This window comes from Octopus bimaculoides, chromosome 20 (genome assembly GCF_046866305.1).
Source record: "Octopus bimaculoides isolate indiv1 chromosome 20, ASM4686630v1, whole genome shotgun sequence".
Taxonomy (NCBI): domain Eukaryota; kingdom Metazoa; phylum Mollusca; class Cephalopoda; order Octopoda; family Octopodidae; genus Octopus; species Octopus bimaculoides.
The window spans coordinates 41,441,594-41,468,848 of record NC_142947.1 but is presented as its reverse complement, the minus strand read 5'-3'; the positions used below and the strand labels follow the sequence as shown (position 1 = coordinate 41,468,848).

At 34.7% G+C, this 27,255-nt stretch overlaps 1 protein-coding gene across 2 annotated transcripts in view; it reads left to right on the top strand.

Moving 5' to 3' along the window:
- Positions 1 to 27,255, top strand: part of LOC106877959 (vesicle-fusing ATPase) — a 63,962-nt gene that overhangs the window by 22,676 nt on the left and 14,031 nt on the right. For both annotated transcript variants that reach the window (XM_052975029.2, XM_052975028.2), the window contains exons 3-21: positions 3,586 to 3,685; positions 5,162 to 5,277; positions 6,548 to 6,696; positions 7,471 to 7,517; positions 8,983 to 9,071; positions 9,588 to 9,721; positions 10,968 to 11,034; positions 11,470 to 11,602; positions 13,119 to 13,193; positions 14,268 to 14,358; positions 14,777 to 14,851; positions 17,473 to 17,660; positions 19,620 to 19,712; positions 20,471 to 20,627; positions 21,769 to 21,902; positions 23,197 to 23,263; positions 23,695 to 23,774; positions 24,993 to 25,189; positions 26,684 to 26,735. In XM_052975029.2, the coding sequence (XP_052830989.2) occupies positions 3,586 to 3,685; positions 5,162 to 5,277; positions 6,548 to 6,696; positions 7,471 to 7,517; positions 8,983 to 9,071; positions 9,588 to 9,721; positions 10,968 to 11,034; positions 11,470 to 11,602; positions 13,119 to 13,193; positions 14,268 to 14,358; positions 14,777 to 14,851; positions 17,473 to 17,660; positions 19,620 to 19,712; positions 20,471 to 20,627; positions 21,769 to 21,902; positions 23,197 to 23,263; positions 23,695 to 23,774; positions 24,993 to 25,189; positions 26,684 to 26,735 (2,044 nt within the window). The remainder of the gene's footprint in view (positions 1 to 3,585; positions 3,686 to 5,161; positions 5,278 to 6,547; positions 6,697 to 7,470; positions 7,518 to 8,982; positions 9,072 to 9,587; positions 9,722 to 10,967; positions 11,035 to 11,469; positions 11,603 to 13,118; positions 13,194 to 14,267; positions 14,359 to 14,776; positions 14,852 to 17,472; positions 17,661 to 19,619; positions 19,713 to 20,470; positions 20,628 to 21,768; positions 21,903 to 23,196; positions 23,264 to 23,694; positions 23,775 to 24,992; positions 25,190 to 26,683; positions 26,736 to 27,255) is intronic.

The following is a 27,255-nucleotide window of genomic DNA, read 5'->3' as shown; positions in this document are numbered from 1 at the left end:
TAGTTAAAGTGATGTGGTTTCTGACTCACAAAAACAAAAGTCTAGCACCTCAATTTTTCAATGAGTAAGATTTGGCATCAGGGAGGGGTAACTAGCCTTAGAATACAGCTTCAAGAACTCTCATTTAACCCATGCCACATGGGAAAAAGTGACTGTAAAATTAAAAAAAAAAAGATAATGATGATGAGTCTTTAATTTTCATGTTCATCCATTTATTCATTTTTGTGTGAGAGCAAGAGTCAGTATGAGCTATGATGTTATAATGGGGTAATGGTCTCTTTCAAAATTGTATTTGCAAAGCTGTTTCATTATTTTGGTTGAGATGTTGTGGTTAAGAATGTGGTTAACTCATTCCTTGTACCTTTATCTGGTGGAAGCATCAAACATCTCTCACTTGCATTGTCCTTTTTTGCACTTTGAATGTGGGCCATGTGAAATAAATGGACCTAGTCTTCAGCAATGTATAAGCGGCATGCTTATTTTTATTTTTTTCAATGTAGGCAACTGAAACTAGTCTGCAGTTTCTAATATATATTCTAGGTTCTCTATTATTAATACTCATTTTCCTCACTTTTTGTACATGCTCCATTGCTATTGGTAAATGGAACTGGAGAGGTTTGAGGGAAGATCATAGTGTCACTGATAGGATGTGAATCAGTAACTCTTTAGATAATAAAATATATTGTTATTTATAAGTTGTGGACTGATATCTTTCCAAAATGTGAACTGGTATCTCCTAAGAAAGTGAATTAATGTCTCTTCAGGATGTGAAGTAATATTTTCTTTATAATGTGAGCTGTATCTCTGTTGAATGTTGCAAACTGATATCTCTTTAGACTGTGAACTGATAATTGTTTTGAATGTGAACTAATAAATAACAGCAATGAATATTGTTGTCAACCACCTCATTTTGTAAAAATGATAATGATCACTCCTATGTTGCCATCTACCTTCTCTTCACTGTTGCTAATAATTTTTCCCTACTGCTGCCAAAATTATAATTTATCTACTATTGCTGAATGCTGATAATCTTTTTCATACTAGTGCTAACTTCATTATTGTTGCTAGCAATTGCCCCTGCCTCGCATCTTTTACTTACTTGTTCCGTAGTTATCTGGTAATTAGGGCGGGAAAAGTAGGTGGAAGGAGGGACGTAGCCAGTGCTAATGATGGGATGTAAACTAAAATACTCTTCTGTGGAGCCAGCACTTGATCTCTTCTGTGCATGCCCTAGCAGAGTGATGGTGGACATTGATATGTTTCATTAATGTTATAAATTTAATTTTAGTACTTAAGACAAAAATAGAATTCAGTTAGATAAAATGCTTGATTATTAGTTAAGTAGATTAACACTTCATATATTATCATATACTGATATGTTTGGAATAGTGTCTTCATCTTGGTTGTCATAGTCACAATGTTTTGGCTGTTGTCCCCTCTTACTTCAGATACTTGTCATAATCTTTGATGCTCGTGCAATTTTGAGCCAAATCCGTTTTTAAATCAACTCAGATATATTATTGTTTTCATTCCGGTGTCCACATCAGGACTTTAGAATGAGAACTACTACTTGTGCTATTGCTTGCCCTATATTATTTGACTGACCTAAGGATTGAACTCACACCCATATGCTAAACTACCACACTTAATACTTAATCAGTATTTAGATTCACTATAATGTTAGTAATAGCTTAGCTTGTAGGCATGAGTTCAATTTCTGTGTCAGTCAGTCCAATACACTTTGGTTCAAATGAAACAAGCAAGTGACATTTCAAGTAGTAGGATAACTAATAAGAAACTATTCCTGGTATGGACAATGGAATGAGAACTTTAATCCATGGATTAACAGACAGATGACAAGATCAGGGCCTACTGCACTACCATTACATCACTTTATTTGCAGGACGTGCACTTTGGCTCTAACAGTATAACCCTACTGTGTGATGTATCCACTGGGAAGCCACAACTGATCGTCCTATCAGACTGGCACAAGAAAGTTTTTGACATCATTCATGGACTGTCCCAGCTAGGTACTAAAGCCACAGAGCAGCTGCTGTCAAGCAAGTTTATATGGCACAGTATGGCCAAGCAAATTGGAGACTGGACCAGGACCTGCATCCCCTGTCAACAAGCCAAGGTCCATCAACTCAACAAAGCACCGCTCGGCAACAATGAACCACCACAGGCCTGATTCACCTACATCAACATCAACCTTGTCAGCCCCCTACCACCTTCACAGGGTTGCTCATACCTACTGACCTTGGTAGACTGCAACACCTGTTGGCCTGAGGCTATCTCTCTCTGCAGCACGGAAATACATGAAGTCATACATCCGGTAGATAAATCATTTCAACTCTTAATTGGTGGATGACAAGACACAGTCTCCATCAATAGGTTGAAACTGGACCATCTCAATACTGACAGCCCCATTCAGGTAGCCTAACCACCAAACAGGAGCTGCCCTAGACAGATCACACCAACCCTTGACAAGGAACAGTTACTAAAGAGCAGAATGACCACACGCACGAGCAGGACAATTAAAATGCCTTCCCGGTTCCAATGAAAGTCAACAGTTCTGGCAGGGAGCTATGTAGAGTAGAATTCATGAAATCGCCTGCAATAGGTGAAAATCTGCAAAGTAGAAACAGTACTGCACCATATATTTTTTTTTTGTTATTTTTATAATTTGTATATATTTATTTTATTATAAATGCAAAACAACACCATGGAGGAATTGACATAAGCTTAAATAGTAAATCGTGATATGGCAAGGGATTACTGTATATATATATATACCTCGACAGCTAATCCAGTATCAACATTGCAGGTTTCTGCTTCTTGGGTTTTCAGTTCCATCATATGAAGGAGTTCAAAATGAGTTTCTTTTACAAGTGAACGATAATACTCAATTTTTTAGCAATGACACATATTTTAAGTAGCCATACACAATATTGAGTGATAGTCTACATGCTGAATCCAAACAAAATCCACTCCGTCATGAAGTGAAATAATGATTCAGACTGAGTTCAGTCTAAATGTCTAATACCTGAGATAAATTGTTGTTAAGAAGGGTATAATTTTAACAAACTATTAAACCTTATCTTTAGAGATGAATGGTTTTCCAATATCTACATTCACATTCTATTTCTATTGGTTTAATCTCTGATGTTCATCAGGGGATTTGTATATAGTCTCAGACAAGATTCAAACTTAGGAACACTTATTTGAAAACTTGGAGGTGGAGAATATTGTATGAAGTGAATGACACATATTTGTGAAAGATCTGTGGTTTTGATCAAAATAGCATCATTTGAGTCATACTTGGTTTCCATCTTGCATTCTCTTTAGTTCTATATCTCTTACTCTCTCTCTTCTCTTCCTTTTTCCTCTTTCTTCTTCTCCACCCTTTCCTTTCTCTCTCTTCTTTTGAACTTTTTGTTTTACCTTCACCATTTTTCTTTATTTTGTTTTCTTTGTATTACTGTTTCTTCCTTCCAAATTATTTGGTCCTTGTTGACTTCCTTTTCTGTATACGTCCTCTCTCTCTCTCTCTCTCTCATACTTTTTTTCTATATATCCCTGCAGATATGTGATCCTCAAAAATCCTAGAGGTATTGACTATAAAATCTCAGTCATTCACAGTGACCAAGTGGGAAAAGGTCGTGTGACATTCAATGCGTTACATGTAAGTATAACACACTTTACAACTAATGTCTTGTGTTTCTTTGTTTTTCTGCATGTTACATAGATAATTCTCAAAGAAATAATCAATTTCAGTATTGATATTTCTCATATATAAATTAGTCATCAAATATTTACAATTTATTGCATACCTTACCCTTTTCACAGGTATACATCAATGGGTGATCCACCTCTTTGCTTTCAGCAAAGAAGGAAATAGCAGTGACATATCATTTCCCAGTTCAATGATCTTAGTAAAGTGATTACAGACTCAGCCAGGAATTGAGACAGTGTTGACTTGATGGTTATTTTTCAAACTGTTTCTTTCACATTGGATGTATTTACCGACATGTTTCATTCAATATTTTTTCCATCTGTCTTTAAATGATATTTCTCAGCTAGATACTTCTGTAAATATTATATCTTATAATTCCATGGTATCATAAGTTTCATGTGAACATCAGTGAATACAGATACCTTACTTAAAAAGCACCTGTTGAGCATTGGACCTCACAAAGGCAATGTGGCTGATGCAAGTGTCGTGTAACTGGCACCTGTGCTGGTGGCACGTGAAAATCACCTTTCAAGTGTTGGGCCTCAGGGAGGCAATAACGAATGAACAGACCTTTGGCAATATGCCATGCTTGAGTAGGAGACCCATCAAGTCAAGTGAAATCATAGTCATGGCGGATGCTGGTGTCATGCAACTGGCACCTGTGCCGGTGACATGTAAAAGCAACCATTACATTCTCAGAGTGGTTGACATTAGGAAGGGCATCCAGCCATAGAAACCATGCCAAATCAGACTGGAATCTGGTGCAGCCCCTCAGCTTATCAGCCCTGGTCAAACTGTCCAGCCCATACCAGCATGGTCAGTGGACATTAAAATATGATGATGATGATATTACATCTAATTTTCTTTTGTAGCCTTTATTCATCTAATAGCATTCATTCATTTGCTCATTTTGGGCCTAACTACAGAAGTGTGCTTCCCCCATTGACTGTTTCTTCATAACTTACTGGAAAATGGATATTTGTTAATGACATTTTGTACAAATACATTTCAAATAATGTAGATTACAATTATATTGGAATTTTTTGTGGAAAACATTTTCACAGATTCAGCTTGAGGATAACTTAGCCACCTTTCTGCAATACAATACACTAGATAGATGAGTCAACAAGGTAAGCTCTAAGAGTGCACTTTACTTACTAGAAATAACAGTTGAATTTCTGTTAAACTACTCTTTGCCTTCATGATAACAAGGGGAACATGTTAGATAATGTAGTATTATATGTGCAATATCCGAAAAAAGGATTGGATGATCGTAATGTGAATGTCTTTGATTATGGACATACACAGTGTAAGTTAAACTGGGGATACTGTACAACAAACTGGATTTAGAAGGATTATTGAAATATAAATATTTATGAGAATCTTCTTGTGATATATTCTATGTTGTTCTGTTCTCTATTTCAGAGGAACTGGGCAAGCCTTCCACTTGGCCAAAGGGTGGAAGTGACTCCCATTCCAGAAAGTTCCTTGGATTCTATTGAGTCTATCGTTGTTGACATTGATTTCTTCAGCAAGAAGAAGTAGGTATTTTATCATGTGCACCATTTGTTCTTCTTTGTATTTATAGTTGTTGGGATTGAAAGAACTGAAGATGGCTTCTATGGGGATCTCTGAGTTGTATGTAACATCTGGGCTTAATTGTTCCAAGACCATTCCATTCCTCTGAGAAGCTGTCACAGTGTTATTTGGGCACTCATGTACATTCACTTCACACTGTGATATATATCATTCACAGTTGTGCTGTGTAGACAACAAACTGTTTATCTTCGCTCTCAGTTATAAATGTAGGCTGTGATTTCATTGCACGGTGTAAATTATATATATATCATTATCATCATCATCATCATCATTTAACATCCACTTTCCATGCTGTTGAACAGTTTGACAGGAACTGGCTGGGCAAGCTTCAGTGTCTGTTTTGGCATGGTTTTTACAGCTGGATGCTCTTCCTAACACCAACCACCCTGCAGAGTGGATTGGATGCTTTTTACATGGCACAAGCAGAGGTGAGGTCAGTTTTGGGATGGTTTTTACAGCTGAATGTCCTTCTAAACACCACCCACTTCACAGTGTGGACTGGATGCTTTTTACACGGCATCAGCACTTGCAAGGTCAGCAACTAACTTCCAAGACAAAGATCCTTTGAGAGGAGGGGATATTGGAGGAGGTTATCCCGTGCCAGATGACGAAAGGTTAGAGTGTGACAAAGAAATAGATTAATTGAGAGATTATATTTTTCAAAAATCATTTTGTCTTGTGATTTTCCTTCATTACAAATTGTAGATCAAATATGAAAATGAAAAAATTTGTTTTACTTTAAAATATATTTCAGAATATTAATTATAAGCACACAGACATGGCTATGTGGTAAGAAGTTTCCTTCCCAGCCACATGGTTTCAGGCTCAGTCCCACTGTGTAGCACCTTGGGCAAATGTCAAATGTCTTCTACCAAAACCTTGTGAGTGGATTTGGTAAATGGAAACTGAAAAAAGCCCATCATATGTGTGTATGTGTGTGTATTTGTGTTCAACCCCCACCACCACATGACAACCAGTTTTGGTTTATTCACATCTTCATAACTTAATGGTTTGACAAAAGAAACTGGTAGAAGGAATACTAGTCTTAAGAAAAATAAGTGTTGGGGTTAATTTGTTCGACTAAACCCTTTAAGGCAGTGCCCCTACAGTCCTTTGACTGAAACAAGTTAGCAATAAACATGACCTGTGTGTCTTATCCTTTAAAAATCATCTAGATATCTAATAGAATCATGCTTTCTTCTTATTTGACAGAATATCAAATGATACCATGGATTCTGAATGTATTACTAATGAGTTTATTCAAAAGTTTACTGGAATTTTATTCTCAGTTGGAATGCCATTTGCATTTGAGTTTGAAATGAAGAAAACAGTCTTTTCAGCTTCTGTAAAAGAGATTAAAGGTAAATACAATTTCTCTTTTTCTTACTGTTTTCTTTTCTTTCTTTTTTTCCTGCAGTGTTTTACAAAATCTTTCTTTTTATGCTATCGCCAGATTTTGATGTCTTGCATTGTATTGCACATTTTAGGTAGTGAAGTAATAGACTTTATTGGAACCTATTGTAAAATAAATGCCTCTTCATATCCAGCTGCTTTTACTTTCAGTAGATAATCATACAAAGATATGAATTTGTAGAAACAGCCAACCCCTTTTCATACAGAAAAATGAATTCTGAATTTGATGATATGATGATATATTTAATACAAATAAATAATCAAACCATCATCATCATAATAATAAAGATAATAATAATAACAATTCTTTCTAGTTCTGGGGCTGGAAATAGAAAGTGTATCTAACCTTTGAATGCCTCTTCAATAAGTTTTGTTTAAGCCATGCAAGTATGGAAAAAGTAGATAATAAAAAAAACAGTGATGACAACAATTACATCGGAAGCAATAGGTAGCAGAATTAGTAGAGTGACTGACAAAATTAAGTTACATTACTCTACTTCCTAAATTCAAGTTCTTGAACTTTTCTCTTTCTAGAGATGATAAAATAAATACCTGTAATATATAGATGTTGATATAATTGGCTACCCCTCTTTCCCTAAATACGTGGTTATGTGCCTATGTTAGAAATCATTATCATATTTACATGTATTCTGTTCCCTTCAGTGGGGAATATTTCTGATATTTGTGATATTTTTGTTATTTAAATATTTTTTAAATTCCAGTGTATGATATTGCAAACCAAGTGGGTGGCACAGCCGGTGTACGAGGGGTAGGTAGATCACAATTCTATCTATGTGTTTGTGTTTAGTATATGAAGTGATAGCAAAAGGTTCCCAGATTAGTTATGTTTAATAAAAAAAAATAGCTCATTTACCTGTTTTAACATCATCTACAAAATGGTCACCGGTCCCAGCGTTCCTGCTACTTTTGGAATTTTAGCCTGGAAGTCATTTTCTGTAAGCAAGTTGAGGACCTTTTGTGATTCTCTCTAGATTTCAACAATGGTGTTAAAATGGCAACCTTTGAGCTGCATTTTCATCTTGGGAAAGAAATGGATGTCTGCAATGGCTAAATCTGACAAATAAGATGGGTGTGGAAGCGATACCATTGTTTTTTGGCAAGAAACTCACAAGTGCGGAGAGCTCGGTGACAGGATGCATTGTTGTTATGAAGAATTCAATTCTTTGCACTCCACAGAACCGGTTGCTTTCACCAAACGTCCTCCCTCAGACACTTCAAAACTTTGCAGTAGGACTCTCGATTGACAGTCTGACCCTGGGGGGACAAATTCTCAATGCACAATACCTCATTTCTGGGGGTGATACTTGTGGCAGGCCTTCCAAATTGCTCATTGCCTTCAAGGGATGTTCTTCTGCTTCTGAAACTCTCGTGCCACTCAAAACATTGTGTATAACCCATTGTCTCGTCACTGTAAGCTTACCAAAGCATGCTCAATATCTCTATAGCAAATTTCCCAAGTTTAACACAAAATTTCCCGTTGGCTCTTTGTTCCTGTCCATGAAAATTGCAGACTACAGCATACACATGATCACGAACACACAAATTTCGCAACTTGTCAAGTAAAAATAGTGATATCACTTGGCACACTGCCTCATGAAAGGTCACTGCTAGCTCTCACTGTGCATGTGACTGTGTGCTGTGATCTGTTGGGGAGCTACAAAACTAGTTATGGAACTTTTTGATACCACTTCGTAGGTGCACAAGTTTGCATGTTTTTAAAATTTTTTAAATAGGTCCAGTGTTTATAGCTTTTGTAGTCCTGACTGGTGAGGGCAACACAGCTGATGTTCAACTTTGGCATTTACAAAGGGTTTTCAAAGTGATATGTAGTTTTAAAGCAGAAGGACTGGGAAAATATTTTACTTTGGAATTTTGCTATTTGCGAAAGATTGAGAGCTTGACAATTGCTGATGCATACATGAGTATGTCTGTGTGTTTGTGTTAATGTTAGAAACTAGCAGCCCTCTGTATCATACGAGCACTCCCTACACACACACACATCAAAACCATTATAAACTTTCAGTTCTGATGCAATTATGACTGTTACTATGAGTTACCATTTGTTGATAAATGTCTCCAAAACTTTATACATCTTTACAGAGGGATCTGAGGTTTCCACAATCCTAGTATCTCTTGATGATTGGGAGCTAAGAAATTTTCTTTCTTTTGTTATATGTATTACCCACTGATTGTTGTTTTTTGTTCTCTGAAAGGGTATTACTGGTAGATTACTGAGTACAACTAATATCAAGTTCCTAGCATCTGAACATTCCGCTATTGTTCTTGTTGGCAAGAACAAAGGGTAAGTGTTTGATAAATGGTGTTGTCTGATTGTATTTTTCTGAGAATTAACCCTTTTGATACCAACCCAGTTGAAACTGCTTCTGGCTCTGTAGTACAAATGTCTTGTTTTCAAAAGTTCTGAATTAAAATCTTCCACCAAACCTTAGTCACAATTTATGTTCCTAACACTAGCTGAATGATAACTAAGTTATTTTACTAAATTCTTTGTTATATTTAAAATTAATTGAAAGAAGCACAGAGCATCTCAACAGAAATTGGTAACAGCTGGCTGGCAGAAATGTTAGCACGCCGGGCGAAATGCTTAGCGATATTTTTAGTATTCTCGCTTGTAAGAGCAGTCGAGTTTATTTCAGATATTCACATTTAAAAAACCATCTCTGGCTAATCGTTGAGAGGACATTGGTGTTGCTTTGGTGAAGGTTTGTGCTTTCTGAGTGCTCTTGTTGCTTGTTAATATTATTATTATTATTAATGTTGTTGTCATTATTGTCGTTTTCCTAATTCTTAAAAACAGGTACACATCTGTGATTTCTCCTGACTGGGACTTTACTAAGATGGGCATTGGCGGTCTGGACAATGAATTCTCCACCATCTTCCGGAGAGCATTTGCTTCTCGTGTTTTCCCACCAGATATTGTCAAACAGTTAGGTAAGTCTGTTACTTTGCTTTTGTAATTACCCCGTTTCCTCCTCCACCTTCTCCTCCTCATCATCATTATCATCATCACCACATGTATGAAAATGTAACCATCTATAAGCATTGCTTGAAAATACCCTTCTTAATTAGTACTTTCCCAGCTGCTGATGCGACACACATTCTAAATCACCTCCACAAAGAGCCATCTGATTCATTGATATACCTTCATTCTTTGCGAGAATTTAACCAGTATTTGGACATCTGGTTTAAGCCAATCTTTTAAAATCAATACCTTTCGTCCTCTTGTTGTGCCAGTTGTCTTGTGCGACTCAAAAACATGGACACTTCCTTCAAGGCTTGAAAAACATACAACTTCTATGAATCTTTTTTGAGAAAAACACATCTAACTCTAAAACAAATTTAAAGTTCTTTACCAGTCTTCTCACAAGCTGTGAAACAATGTAGAATATAGTTTTCTTGGTACTGCTTTGGAGAAAATAAATAAACTACCATCATCATTCTTTGGACATCTCTGTCAGTTATTGAGAAAAGTTTCAAGCTCTCCTATCCAGATTCATCACCAGAGATTTAGGATATGAAGTGCAGGACTTTATTATGATAATGTAGGTGTGTGAGATTTGTCTCACTAGTATTACCTACCTAGTGATGATTCTGTTCACTCACTTACACATTAAAATCACTTGTATGCCAATGCACTATATCCTGTTTCTTCAACCCCACCTTATTCTTTCACATTTCTCCTTTTTGTTATCTGTTATGTCCCACCTTCACAAACCTTTAACCCCCAAACTGTGAAACGTTGCAACTTCCTTGACAATATTTTTCACTATAGACATAAAAATGTAGAAATACCAACTAAACATCACTCTCACTAATCTGGAATAGCCTTCAAAAACTATGTGTACTGCTACTCATCCATGGATTAAATTTTTAAATAATCCAGTACTGAACCACTGAGCTACTGAGTTGTAAATTCAAATCTCATTACAATCAAAATTTGGCTTCTAGTTGATTGATAACAGATACCATCTCATCTATTTCATGTGTGAGTTATTGGTAGTAAGATGGGTAGCCAACTGGAAAATACAAAATACATGCACCTAGAATATCCAAAATGAAAAAAGTTTGGAACCCATTCCAGCAGGGAAAAATAGATGCAAAATAGCAAAAACGAAAAATAGAAACCAATTCTGAATTTGCAGTAGATAATTTACATTGGTTTTTGTCTGTTCTCAAGGTGTGCGTCATGTGAAAGGAATTCTGCTATTTGGTCCTCCCGGTACTGGCAAGACTCTTATTGCCAGGTAAGTTAATGTTTACATTATGACTTCAAACCATGCTATAGCTATTGTGTTGCTTTTATTGAACCTAGTTATATTTTAAACATTAACTTAATAAAATAAGTTAATTTTTTTTATTTAATTCATTAAAATTCTGGATTATTTTCAAAATTATTTGACACATATTACAAACATATTTTATTAGAAATATAGTTGTGAAAGAATTTAAAAAAGCAGAATCTTACATGTTTTAGCTTTTAAATATTGGGAAACTATGTTCCCTTATAATTTGGAATAGTCAGTTGCTTCATGATTATATTGATTAAGGATTATTAATCAAAATCTATTTGAGACATCAAGGAATGAGTGTAATATGGTAAATAAAATAATGAAACTGGATATATATTTTCTTTAAGATAAAAAGTAAAAAAATGTTTATTTCCTGCACTATTTCTTTAGGAAAATAGGTCAGATGTTGAATGCAACAGAACCAAAGATTGTAAATGGTCCACAGATTCTGGACAAGTATGTCGGAGAGTCTGAAGCAAACATCAGAAAATTGTTTGCTGATGCTGAAGAAGAAGAGAAAGCTGTAAGTGAAATTAGAATTATTGCGGTCTTGGTTTGTTATGAACACACACATTACACGCACGCACATGCACATACACACACACACATTCACTCTTTCTTCTTTTCTCTCTATTTTACTCACATGCAGATATACATAACAAGACACAGTGGCTCTCTTGTTAAGGTGACAGACTTTGATCACATGGACATAAGTTAAAATCTTCAACTCTTGTTTTGTGCTGGTGAAGCAAGCATATAACTCTGCTTTCTTTTTATCTCTTAGTCAGGAGGTAAGGACAGTGTTTATGAGTCTTTATAAGGCTTCCTCAAACCAGATACACCACTTAAAAGCTTGCAATAGAGTGGATCCTGTTATAGGTCCCCAAGCACCAGGGGCTGGTGTTAACTGTGTGATGGGTTAAGTCTACCATCCAAAAGGACCATAGTAGGATTTGAACTCAGAATGTGAAAAGCCAGTCTGAAACAAATATGATAAAGTATTCTGTTTGGTGCTCTAACAATTCCACTAGTCCCCCACCCTAGAGCAGTATTTTATTTATCAACCTTGAAAAGATGAAATCTGATGCTCTAATAGTTTTCCAGTTTGCCACCTGGGTTTCTCTTTCCTACTTGACACTTTTACTTTATAACTGAGTGAACTGTAGGAGGTAGTTTATCTTATTGTAAAGACAATTGCTTTAATAACACCATTTAAGTGTAAACATTGAAAAAACATATATATAGTGGCTGTGTGGTAAGTAGCTTGCTTACCAACCACATGGTTCCAGGTTCAGTCCCACTGCGTGGCACCTTGGGCAAGTGTCTTCTACTATAGCCTCGGGCCGACCAAAGCCTTGTGAGTGGATTTGGTAGACGGAAACTGAAAAAAGCCCGTCGTATATATGTATATATATATATATATATATATATATATATATATATACATATATATATATATATATATATATGTGTGTGTTTGTGTGTCTGTGTTTGTCCTCCCTGGTGTGCTAATTATTCTGCCAGCATGCTGCCTTAATAATAATAATAATAACAATAATAATAATGATAATTGTTGTTGTTTCAAATTTTGGCACAAGGCCAGCAATTTTGGGGGATGGGGTGAGTCATTTACATTGACCTCAGTGCTCAACTGATGCTTAATTTATCAACCCTGAAAGAAAGACAGATAAAGTCGATCTCGGCAGAATTTGAACTTAGAGTAAAAGACCTGAAGAAATGCCTCCAACCATTTTTGTCCTGTGCAGTAATGATTCTGCCTGCTTGTTGCAGTTTTTGAGGTGGGTGAGGAACAAATCAATGCCATCAGCTCCATGCTTGATTGGTACTTTATTTCGCTGATAATAAAAGGATGAAAGGTAAAGTTGACTACGGCTGAATTTGAACACTGAATGGAAACATCTAGAACAGGTAAACAAATAATAATTATATATGTATGTTTCAGGGAACAATAGTCGTTTGATATGTTGATCATATTTGCTGAGGCAAGTTAACTCATTGTTTATTATGTTCTTATTCAGCGTGGTAGTAACAGCCGTCTTCATATAATTATATTTGATGAAATTGATGCCATTTGCAAGCAGAGAGGAACAGTGGTAAGTATGAAGTGCAGTTCTGAAACTAATAATAAAAATATTAATAATAATAATAATCCTTTCTACTATAGGCATAAGGCCTGAAATTTTGGAGGAGGGTGCTAGTCAATTATATCAACCCCAGTATGCAAGTAGTACTTATTCCATTGACCCCCAAAAGATAAAAAGCAAAGTCAGTCCCAGTGGAATTTAAACTCAGAACTTAAAGACAGATGAAATGTTGCTAAGCATTTTGTTTGGCACACTAACCATTCCAGCAACTCACCAATGATAACGATAAAAATAATTTACTAATCATAAAAATAATTATAATTCTTATACAGACATAAGGCCTGAAATTTTGGGAGCAGATATTATTTAGTTTCATCAATCCCAGTTCTTGGCTGGTATTTTATTCACTCCTAGAGGACAAAAGACAAAGTTGATGTCAGCAGACTTTGAATTCGGAACCTAAAGACCTGGAAGAAATACTACAGAGCATTTTGTCTGACACTAATAAGTCTGTCTGATTATTTTTAACTTTAGCACAAGGACACAATTTATTAGAGGTGACATTTGATTGAACAGACTAATATAAACAGTAGGAAAAATTCTATTGAATCTGGAAGGATGAAAGACAGTGTAGATTCAGCAGGATTATAATTCTGAATATAAGGTGGCAAAATTAAATATTAAAAGCAGCAGCATTGCTGCCATTAATGTTGTTAGACAAGCAGTGTCATGTATTTCCAATCTTCTGTGAACACATGGCTGGCTAGAAGAGAAACGGTCAGGGTTGGTAACAAGAAGGGTATCTGGCTATAAGAAATTTGCCTCAACAAATTACTGTATTTTAACATGTATAAGGAACAATTTTTTGGCAAAAATTAGGTTAAAAAAATAGAGTTTTTTATACATGGATAGTATTGTAATCCCTTACAAAACCTTTTTCCAGATTTTACGCCCCAAAAATTAGGGGCTTCTTTATACATATTAAAATACGGTATGTCTGACCCATATAACCATGGAAAAGAGGATGTTCAAAATACAAAATGTATAGTGCTGAATTGTAAAAAGTAACCCTTTTTTTTTCAGGGTGGAGGTACAGGTGTACATGACACAGTTGTCAACCAGCTTCTAACAAAGATTGATGGTGTCGAACAACTTAACAACATTCTTGTCATTGGTAAGTTGAAGACACTTCTTAGATAGCTTTTGTTTCTCATATTGACTTCATACAATAATCCCTATATTGTTGAGGTGTGCAGTGTAGTTCTTGATGTGAGGAATTAGGTTGTTGGGAAGTACTTAGATCTATTGAATACACTCAAATACTCGACCAGTTACTTGTATCCCGAATGTCTGCCTGATCAGAGTTAATGAGAGTGACATGATAACAACCTTAATTTTATTCTTAGGAAATTATTCTTTAACAAATGCATAATCCTAGACTATATTTGATCTGAATTTTAACATTATCTAAAAAAGAAATATTGTTGAACAGCCTCGAATCCAGAAGACTTGCATATAGATAGAGATTATTGTGCACAACACAAGGTTAACTTTATCATTTTGTTGATTCACATTGTTTTTTCTGTACCCAGGTATGACAAACAGAAAAGATCTGATTGACGATGCTCTCACCCGACCTGGACGAATGGAGGTTCAAATGGAGATAGGTGAATATAAACTTTATTTACAATTTTATCTAAACTCATCATAATTATTACTGTCACCATCGTTGACATTATCACTGGAGTAAAAAGTGTTCATGGATGCAATCTGCTTCGAGTCGAGTCACTGCAGTCCCTGAAATGACATGTCTATCCACTAAAAGAACACAACACTTTAGAATTACATTAGAAATAAGAAGATAATGTTTCATGGTCAGAGATATCAATAGATAATCAACCAGAAAAATGGACTGCTATGTCTAAAAGTAGCTGGGGAAATGCAGAATAAAGTGTCCTGCTGAGAAATTCTCTAAAACACTTGCAGGGAATTTGAACTTGGAACCCACAAAGAGGTAATCCAATAATTTATCCATTTGGTCAATTCACTTCTACAGTTGTTCATAAGTCCATATTTGTTTGGCATTAATATATCAGATATACCATACATCCGTGTTACATTTCTACAATACTACAAAGCCATTTTAAAATCAATACCTCTATTATCTGATCCAGACCAACACAAATCTTGCATATACATTGACATAACAACAATATCCTTTGCTATACTAGATAACCATCTCTTGTTTATTTGAAAGAAAACAAGTCTACAATTTACTGGCTCTGCTTCTAACTACTAGGGACAACAATCATATATGTCTGAGGTCTATGTTGGTTAGGGTTGACCATGTATCCACACTTATATATGCTGTTCTGGGCAAGGATTTTGTTTGGAAGATTAACAGTTTCCCATGCAAGCAACTTTCCCTTCTCCATGCCACCAGTGTTTCCCAGAGAAGGGTCTTCTTAAAAGCTAGTACTGCTTGGTACCAGTATGTCAGAGGCATTGCCAGCAAAACACAAAGAGTCTGTACAAATACTACAAGTCGTCGACCTCAAAAGAATGAAAGACAAAGTTGATATTGGTGTGCTTTTGAGCCAGAACACAGAGTGGGAGCAAGTGTTATGAGTATGTTATCCAATGTTATCTAATGTATGTTATCCAATGTTATCTAATGTATGTTATCCAATGTTATCTAATGAGTCTGTCAATTCACCACCTTAGGAATAAGGTTTATCAAGTGGTTAATGAACTAATTCTTTATCGAAATGAAATGTTTTTGAGATTACCTTCTTCTAGAGAGAATCATATATAAATGGTCTTCATAGCAAACCAAATGAAACATAACCTAATTGTATCTAATGCAGGCAGTTATTTCAATGCAGTGTGATGTGTACAGTATGATCCCCAACCAAATAAAGCATGGTAAACTCTAGTAGGGAATTCTCTTTTTCTGCATTTAGTTACCTCTGAGCCAGAATTCTACTCAAGCTGATGATTACAGTTAATCAACAATAACAACAGAGATTATTACTAATTTAGCACGTTTTATTCTGTCCAATGGAAATATAAAAATCTGAAAAATTTATGAATTTATTGTACAGCTTCCTTTATTTTCTGCATCAGTGTTTCACCATCCATGCTTTGAGAACAATAATTACAATATCTGACTTGTTTTAGATATATATTGCATTAGAATAAACACTCCAATAGTGCCCCTACTATCCTACAAGTGATGAATAAACTCTTTCTTCATCTAAATTAAATATTTTAAGGATTGTTTCTTTTATTGCTTATGTATACAGGGGTGGGCTAAGTGTTTCAATCCAGAGGAAATTTGTCTTGTGTGTGTGTGTGATGTTTATATATATATATATATATACACATACACACATTCCCGTCTAAGAATTATTGCTTAGGCTGAGATGTTTGGTGAGTTGTTCATAAGTCCATATTTGTTTGGCATTAATATATCAGATATACCATACATCCGTGTTACATTTCTAAATTAGATGTCATTCTTTTGTTAGAAAAACATAAAATATTGTTTTAATGAGATAGGCCTCCACTACATTTTAATATAAGTGTTAGAAGTTATATTAATAACACCACCCCAAGTAGGTGAAATAGGGGTAGAGTCCAATTGAATAACCACTAGATCTCTAGGACTAACAACTCGTAATTTTTTTTTTTTTCTTGTGAGATCATTGAAGTTGGTTGTCTTCATGGTTTGATCCAGAATTATTGATACACTGAAGGAGACAATCGAATCCACCTGGGACAGCAAATATCTTAAGATGGGTTCAAAGTTCATGCACTCAATAGAGTCAAAAATGCATAGATGTTGAAGGTTATCAGTTTTAGCACACATTTTGTAATTTATGATTTTTAAGGTACTTAGGTTCTCTTTTTCTGGATGTAGATTTTTGGGCCAACCTCTGTGTGTTTTGTATGTGTGTGTGTGTGTGTGTGTGTGCACTCATTTATTTGCAGCTAAGCTTTTACACTATTGCAACTTTAAAATTCTTATTTCCTTTCTTCAGTCTGGAAATAGAGTGAAATCTCAGCTTCAAATAATTGAATAAATCCTACTACTTCTCTGCATATTTATACACACACAAACTTGCATTATATGAGTGTGTGTGTGTGTGCATGTATTTCTGAATCTACATACCTACATTATATATGTGTGTGTGTGTGTAGATGTAGGTATACGTGCATATGCATATATATCATTTGTTTTATTATATATATATATATATATATATATACTTTGATCTATATTAAGGTTTACCTGATGAGAAAGGCAGAGTGGACATTTTGAAAATCCACACTAAGTCAATGAGAGAAAGTAAACTGCTTCATGACAATGTAGACCTCAAAGAAATTGCTAATAAAACAAAGAACTTTAGTGGAGCTGAACTCGAAGGTCTTGTACGCTGTGCAGTTTCCACTGCTATGAACAGTTTAATAAAGGTAATTCCAGAAAATGTTTCATGTTCTAAATTTACATAATTTTACAATATTGGATCAGGTTTCTCACTATTTAGGCAGAAGACCAACAATGTTGAGGCAAAGGATTTAGTTGATTAAATCAGGGGTTTTCAAACTGTGGTCCGCAAGGACAAGACAGGGGGGTCCGTGGACAGCAAATACTTTTTATGGGCAATTTGATTTTATATATGTTTTTTAATCGAAATCTTTTAATTGACAATAAACCTATTTGTTAAATAAATGTAAAAATATATGTTATTTTAAGCAAATATTTATGTATAAATTTCATAAGCGTTTATAAGGGGGTCCCTAAGGTAAAGCCTGAAATATAAAGAGGTCCGTAAGTCAAAAAGTTTGAAAACCCCTGGATTAAATCAATCCTGTGCTTGACTAAGGGAAGTAACACAAGCAGGCCAATGGCATAAATTTAAATAAATAGGTTAATGGTTGATGTACTGAATGACACGCAAAAGATTCTCAATTAAATAAATAAGTCTTGACGAATTGTTAACAACTCTCAAAAGAGTGGGAGATAATTTCATGCAGGCTCGTGTGACTGTCTTACTAATGAGGTTCAGTAAGACTAAAATATGTCCATAGCCGTCTGCCTGCTAATATTTTCTGTGAATCATGAACGTTAATTTTGTAAAATGAATTAGGTCAAATTATCTCCCCTCTTCAATGAAGACTGTAGATGATCACTAGTGTTTTATTTTATTTTCTTTCCTTCTTCATTAAAAGAGAAACTCGTATTTATTGAGAATTTTGTTGCATCTGTAATAGGTTGATAGTTGCAATAGAGACATTAGTCTCTCTCTATCACCTTTCAACAAAATTATATATTAAGAAACAGTAGAACAATTAACAACATAATAAAAATAAGTTTTATTTTTGGTGATGCTTGGTTTTACAAATCCTGTGTCATTCAGCCTGGCAACCGCTGGTTAATTTGTAATCGGCATTGGAAGGTTAAGAGCAAGTAGCTGTCATGTCGAAGGTATCATGCTGAATAGAGTTAGAAAGTGAAAGAAACGCTTTTGGTTTTACTACGCATGCGCACTCGAGGGGCTTCGGGGAAGGCAAGTCCCTTGCGCATGCGTAGATTGTACTTCCTTAATGGCAGCCATAATTTTGCGCCACTACACATCCGTCTGTACATCTCACCTTGAGTAATTTCCCTTCGCTGTTTTATTTATTTTTTTTTTTTATAGAATTATTATTATTAAGGAAGACTGAATGGAAATGGAATTTTATCTAGAATTATGAAAACTTATAAGATGCTGGAATGTTTCTCCTTTTCTAGCTTTTATCAGCAGCTAGACATTTTGTTTGAATATCAAATATTATTTCCTTACTAAATTTTAGTTTTCAATAATGAATTTTAAACTTGAAAACTATTTATGTAACTTCTGTATTTATTAAGAAAACAAAATCTTAAAAGGTAAAGACTTACCTTAGTGTGTAAACATTGAGGTGTTGAATTAACTATTGATGGATAACTACAAAAAAAAAGAGGGAAATGATTTTAACCCTAGCTGTCTTTTAAAATATACCTGTTGTAAAAGAAGGTATAGAGGAGCAGGTGAGGAAGTTTCCTCAACTTTAGTGTAGATTTTCTGGTACATATTTTGTCAATATTCAAAGAATTAATGGTACATTGTTAATATATTCATTTCAATGTTCTTATTTGTGTATTTCATTGTCACTTAAGACTGGACATGGTATTTATTTTTTTTTTTTTACTTCTGTTTTCACATTGTTCCTTCATGCGTGTCTTTGCAATGGTTTCTAAAGTTTTGTTTCATGTAAACTTGTCGGATGAATCAGTGACAGAAAAAAATTACAAAAATCTTTGATTACAAAAGAATATACTCCACAATTATTAAGATAATAATAAAGAACATTTACTACATTTTGTATTGTTTCTCTGTGCTCATATAGGGCTCCAATAAAGCAGAAATTGATCCTACAGAGGCAGAAAATGTCAGAATCACCCAAGATGATTTCCTAAGCTCATTGGATGATATCAAACCAGTAAGTATCAAGTATTACCTAGTTAGGGGAAAATATCTAGAAACATACATTTCTTTCTTTCACAATTAGTGTCTGATTTTGCCTTGTTTTCATTTAGTGTATTTAGAAACAGTTTGACAGAACTCATTTCTCTTCAAGCCATATTCATGTTAGACTTTGAACTCTGTACTACAAGCTAATTAAACAATTGTCAATTATAAAGTTTTTCTACTGATTGCTGTGGTAAGCATGGTCTACTCATGGTACTTATTTAGAAGTGAGTGAAATGGAAAGTTTGAAAGTTAAGCATCTTGAACATGGATATAATGCAATACTGTTGTAAATGACAAACTGTTCATTCTTCAAGCAATTAGCCCATCCTTTGAGGTACCCAGCTGTAATTGCCAAACTTCAAAGCGTAAACATTTAGCTGTAAATTTGTGACTGTGATATTTTATATAAAATGAAAATTGAAGTCTTAAATTGAATTAAAAAGTATTAATCATTCATTGCTGAAGGGAAATCTTCCCATAATTTTAATCAGAACTTTACAATGTCAAAACCAGAATTTTGTGTACTGTGGAAACCCTGATAGTTATTATGGATTGCATGTTTATCTCTGTCAATTCACTCAAACTCCTCTCACTGTCCTCCTCTCTTCCATTTAATCAGAATTTTACAATGTCAAAACCAGAATTTTGTGTACTGTGGAAACCCTGATGTTTATCTCTGTCAATTCACTCAAACTCCTCTCACTGTCCTCCTCTCTTCCATCACAGGCATTTGGTCGCAGCGATTTCAACTTCAACTCCTTCTTTCCAAATGGTATCATTGAATGGGGTGATTCCGTTCGTGAGGTTCTCCAGTATGGCAACCTACTAATTTCTCAGATCAAAAACAGCACAAAGACACCTCTTCTAACCATGTTGCTACATGGTAAGTACAAAGTTGTTGCTTGGCATCATAAATTTCTGATGTCACCATAACTAGAAGAATGGATGAAATAGAAAATAACAGAAAACTACACTTAACATTTCTCCTTTTCTTAAACATCCACGGATTCCTACTTGTATGAAAGCAAAACTTATTGCAGCTGGTGTTGTTATTCTTTTACTCGTTTCATTCATTCAAGTACTGTCATGCTGGGGTACCAATTTCAAGGTTTAATTGATCTTATCAGCTCAACAATTTTCTCAGCTTGTTATTATTTTATTGATCTCTATCTGTCAAACCACTAAATTAGATAACATACTTGAATAGAGCATAAACAGTGAAACAGGATAGTAGACCAAATGCATATATATATTTATATATATAACATTTATTAATAAGGGTAGAAATTGATATTAATCAATTAAAACCAGTGGTATAGCATATTAAAAAAAATCTGAATATTAAAATTATATTACATACAAAAATAAGAGGAAAGAATGGTGCGTAGGTTAATCGTTTTTTTTTATTTAGTATTTTTTCATTTGTCTTGCCCTTTTACAGTCTGTTGTGTCGCTAATTTTTTACTGGGAACATATTTTTTCGTGGTTAGATGATTCGGCATCTATTTCTAGCATATAGGAGTCCACTTTTGCTGGTCATTCCTCTTATCTTTGTATGTAATATAATGTTTGTATATATATATATATATATATATATACATACATACATAAAACAGGTTTGTGCACAGTACCCACAAAATTCTACTCACAAAGCTCTGGTCGACCTGAGGCTTTTGTAGAAGGTACTTGCTCAAATGCATGCATTGAAGTCAACCCAAAAGCCTATTGATGCAGGGGTTAATTCACTCAGTTGTACCTCTCTTTACAAATCTGTGGCTTTGCATCATGTTTAGATATCAGTATTGAGTTGATAAAAGACACATGAAGGGTAGCATTAGTTCAAAACTGCATGTTACACTATTTTATTCACACTTATGAAATGATTTCAAATCTTGTTAGAATCTATTAATCTGATGAAGTTGATAAAATAAGTATGTCACACACTAGAGTTTATTTCCATCACTTACACCCCTGTTTCCCTCTATCAGTGTAAATAATTAATACCTTTTGTCTCTGTTTCCAAGGCGCCCCTGGTGCTGGAAAGTCAGCATTTGCAGCCTATCTGATGGCCAACTCAGATCTGCCTTTCGTCAAGATATGTTCCCCTGAGCAAATGATTGGATTCAGTGAAATGGCCAAAGTTCAGTACATTCGAAAGGTGAGCACTCTGTTGTATTGTTTCTTTCTGTCTTGATCTCTCTCCCCATAACTCTCTATGATTGTTTCTTTGTAGAAATTGGTTTATCTTTTTTTTTGTATGTACCTACATGCTACAGATAATAGCACTCTCTCTCTCTCTCCCTTCTCCCTCTCTCTCTCTCTCCCTTCTCCCTCTCTCCCTGTATACATACACATATATATGTTTATTGCTGTTTAGCAGAAGCAACGTAGTGACTCAAGGACCAAGAGTTTTGTGTATTGCATCACCAAACCTATATGTATGTATAATTTAAAACTGTTTGATTGGCTCCATATGGCTTAAAGTTTTGCAGGTCTCTAACAGAAGCCTGTAACATCACACACTCACCAGTCTTACTTCTGCTGCACCAAGACATTTAGACACCACCAGTTTCCAGTTCAGTCACATAGTCAAAGAAACTCCCCTTTCTAATGGAACTGCTGTCGCTGAGCAATTGATATTACTCTGACAACCCCATGTGACCCACCTTGACCAATGGCAGCCTATATTCCGGTAGCTATTTTGGACTTCCTGTATTTCTCTATTTGGTAATCTCAAGGCTGAAAGAGATGGGCTTCTGTTAGAGGCCCGCAAAAGTTCAAGTTGTATGGAGCGGAATTAAACTGTTTTAAATAATACATGTAACACCTACTAAATGTGTTGAGTACCCTTTTCTTTCATTTGTCCACTCATATATGCCAGCATGGAAAGCAGATGTTAAATGATGATGATGTATATAATGTGTGTGTGTGCGCAGTAAGAAGTTTGCTCCCAACTATGTATAGATGTAATCAAGGTAAACCTGCAGACAAATACACATATACACACTAATGCGATTAGTCTAAAGTTATTGTTGTTAATACAGAGAAATTAATTTAATTAAATATACAAAATAATTGTTTAAAACCAACATGCTTGCTCACAGACACACACTTGCTCCTAATTAAATTAATTTCTCTGTATGAACAACAATAACTTTAGACTAATCACATTAGTGTGTATATGTGTATTTGTCTGCAGGTTTACTTTGATTACATCTATATTCGACATGTTATCTGCTTAATCCACAGTAGTTGAGACCCTACACTAGATATGTATATATGCATTTATGAATATACATATGTATCCTTGAACTTAAAATTAGTGGAGCAATGGGGAGGAGTAGAGATGAATTAACTACTGAGATGCCATTTAATTACTCCTTCTCTCCTAAAATTTGTGGTGTTGCACCTATTTGAGAAATGATTTTTTTTTTGTGACATTGTACTTGTAGATGTTTGAAGATGCTTACAAGTCTCCTCTCAGCTGCATTCTTCTTGATGATATTGAACGGATTATTGGTAAGTATTTCCATTTTCTGCTTTCTCTTTGTCAGTAGGAACACTTCACGGTCCATTGAGAACAGTAACTGTTTTTTATATTTTGGAAATTTCTTATTGTAAACACTGTTGTTAGGGAAAAAGATTGGGAGTTTATAAACTTATCTTTACTTATGACTGGCTTTAAGGGCCATGAAAGGCCTGGCTTTGAGTGTCGTGAAAGGCCTTGTGTTCCTTTCTGTTGAGGAGTGTAGGCTCGAAACATAAAAAACTTTCTCACTTTCCTGAGCATCAAACTAATACACCTGCTTGTTGTTAATAAACCTGTCTTTGTCTTTTGTTTTTCTGTAAATTTCAACTGTGTATACACACACACACACACACACACACACACACACACACACACACAAATATATTCTCACGAAGTCTCTCTTTATTTTCCTTCTATAAAGACTATGTGGCTATTGGTCCAAGGTTCTCCAACAATGTACTACAATGTCTCCTAGTCTTGCTCAAAAGATGTCCTCCAATGGTTAGTAAGCTTTTCTTTTCTTGTATATATTTCATATTTTTCGTTTTTATCTTCCATTACCTTCATTCCCACCATTTATTTAACCATGAGATATGATATGCTAGTGTCATTATCATGTTTAATTGCTTGATTGATACTGCCTAAGAATTACATCAAGAGTACATGTGTCTTTGGAATATTCAGCCACTTACATATTTCTTCAATGAGCAAGTCATTCAGTTGATCAAACAACTGAACCCTCATTGCCAAATGCTGGCAAACCGTCTGTCTGTGGCTACCAAGGAAAATTGAAAAAATGCATAAATTAAAACTTATTTTTTTATTCTTTATTTTTGAATGGTTTGTTTTTTAATAAGTTGTCTGGATTTTAGAAATACAACCCAACTTTTTACATTACATTAAATGTTGGTCAAAGTATATGCTAATGAAATTTTTTAAAAATCAATTAACATAAAATAAAATGTAATTAGTTTACAAAACATAGATTTATAGCAGTACAATTTCCTTTAGATCTTGGTAACTATAAATAGCTAGAAGTTCAAAATATGCTCAAGCATTGACTACATATGTAGGAGAAAACATGTCTTGAAAACTAAAGTAAGATCTGGTATATTGTGATACCTTCTAAATATATGTGGTGATCTGTCTTTTGATAACCAGCCCAACTTAGACTAACTCTGATTCTATGATACAAACTTCCTGTTAAAGTGATCTAAAATAAAACGTTTCAAAATTTTGTGTTCATTACGTCCAATGACAAAATTATTTTACGAAATTTTTCATTATTTCCAAAACCAATTGGATGAAGTGCAGTGTATATCTATAGAAATCTAATGAAAGTTGTGCAAGATATTAAGGTGTAGTAAGTAATATTCTGGTGGTAAATAAAGAGAAAGGAAGTCTTTATTTTTATTGTTCTTGTTGGGTTTTGCTCAGCTCTGTTTGAGCTAAAACCTACTGCAGAGAGAAACTAATCAAGCATTTGAAAACAACTCATGAACACGACAAACATGTATATTGATTTAAATTTGCTGTTCTGTTGATGTTTATGCCCAGATGATAACGGCCCTAAATTAGACAGGCTTTGAAACAAATGGGTCTCATTTAAGATAGTGAAAAATGTTGATTAGTTAGTGAAGCATATGTAGCTGCTATGTCAGAAAGTTGAGCAATTGGCCAGTAGAAATTCCTTTTACTCTCATCTTCTTTCATTTACAGGGTCGACGTCTTCTCATATTTGGAACAACTGGCCTGAAAGATGTTCTTACTGAGATGGGAATGTTAAATGCTTTCATGGCAAACCAACATGTATCAGTTTTAACAAAACCAGATCATGTTATGGTGGCGTTACAAGAGTTGGAAATATTCAACACAAATGACATGGAAAAGATCAGAAGCAAGATCTACGACAGAAGGTTTGTTATTTTGTTTTTTCATCTTTTAGTTATGAAATGTTTATACTTCACAGCTGCTGCCAGTTTCAAAGTTTTTGCCAGTCTGAAAAGTTTTGTGATTGTAAATAAAAGCTGTACATGGTTTTAGCAGAGGATAAAAAACATCACTGATGACCTTTCATAAGATGTCTGAAACGTGTGAAGGCAAACAGAGGAAGAAACATCAGTTGCCAAAGTAGAAATCAGCACATCAAGATAACCAATTATCCTTAGAGCTGGGCAAAAGCTTGCAATAGTTTAGCTCTGCTAAGGCACCTTGGTTTTTAGCAAAATACAACTGTCACTTAGTCCTGAACCTCAAAATCACAATTCAACGAATATTATTGTTTGCGATTAAAGACAAGATCTAAGCATTCTTCTAACTATACATTTTACTGTTTGAATATATACATATCTGTGGAGGCGCAATGGCCCAGTGGTTAGGGCAGCGGACTTGCGGTCATAGGATTGCGGTTTCGATTCCCAGACCGGGCGTTGTGAGTGTTTAATGAGCGAAAACACCTAAAGCTCCACGAGGCTCCGGCAGGGGATGGTGGCGAACCCTGCTGTACTCTTCCACCACAACTTTCTCTCACTCTTACTTCCTGTTTCTGTTGTGCCTGTAATGCAAAGGGTCAGCCTTGTCACGCTGAATATCCCAGAGAACTACGTTAAGGGTACACGTGTCTGTGGAGTGCTCAGCCACTTGCACGTTAATTTCACGATCGGATCAACTGGAACCCTCGACGTCGTAAGCGACGGAGTGCCAACAATAATATACATATCCATCCACTCACACAGCCAACCAACTAACTCTCCTTCCCTCCCTCTCCGACTTGCTTATTTGGAGAATCATATCTTCTAGAGACCCAAGTTGACTTGAGACCTTATGAGTAAAATTTGGTGGATGAAAACAATTTGGAATCTCATTGAATGGTCCATTCCTATTCTTAGGTGATATACTCAAATCCATCATCCAGTTTAACAACACCACCTGACCCCCTGGAGTGTCTTTAGTGAAGTACACTCTCTGGCAGGCATATGAACCAGGATTTTATTCTGTGCTTAACTTCCTCTCTTCCCATATTAGTCTTGGAGGTCCTGAAAAAGAGCATGGTTGCTGCTCTTACTTATTTGACTGAAGTTCAGCTGTCACTTGCAAGTGAGTATGATTGGGTAACTTGTACCACACCTTTATTTATTGTTTTAGATGCTTGTGTAGTCATAAGCAAATATAGACACCCACTCAGCTCTCCCAACCTGACCCAGTAACATATCAAGGATGTGACAGCTTGAGAGAAAAAGATTTACACTTACAGTTGGCTGGTACTCATTTTCAGTCAAGTAGATGGAAATGTGAAATTTCAGAACTCCCTATGTAAGCTACATTGTAGAAATGACTATAGGAAATTGAATCTTACTTCATTTTAACTTTAGATTAAACATATTATTATTATTATTTTTTTTCCTTTTCAGATTCCATTTACCAATAAAGAAATTGTTAATGATTGCAGAGTTTGCTAGGCAGGTAAGTAAAATGACCACAGTTTGTGACTTTTTAAATTGCTGAGTGGTGATTTCATACATGACTCGAGTAATCATCCCTGTCATTGTCATTTGTCCAACTGAGTTAATTAGTAATTGTTTGTTTGTATGCCTGCATGCATACATACATACAGAATCAATGTAATCAACTTAACCCCTTCCTCCAATATGCTGACCTTTTTGCCAAAATTTGAAACTTACGTTTATATATATATATATATATATATATATATATATATATATATATATATATATATATATATATATATATATATATATATATATATATATATATATACACATATATATATACACATATATATATATATACACATATATATATATATATATATATATATATATATATACATATATATATATATATATACATATATATATATATATATATATATATATATATATATATATATATATATATATATATATATATACATATATATATATATACAATATATATATATATATATATATATATATATATA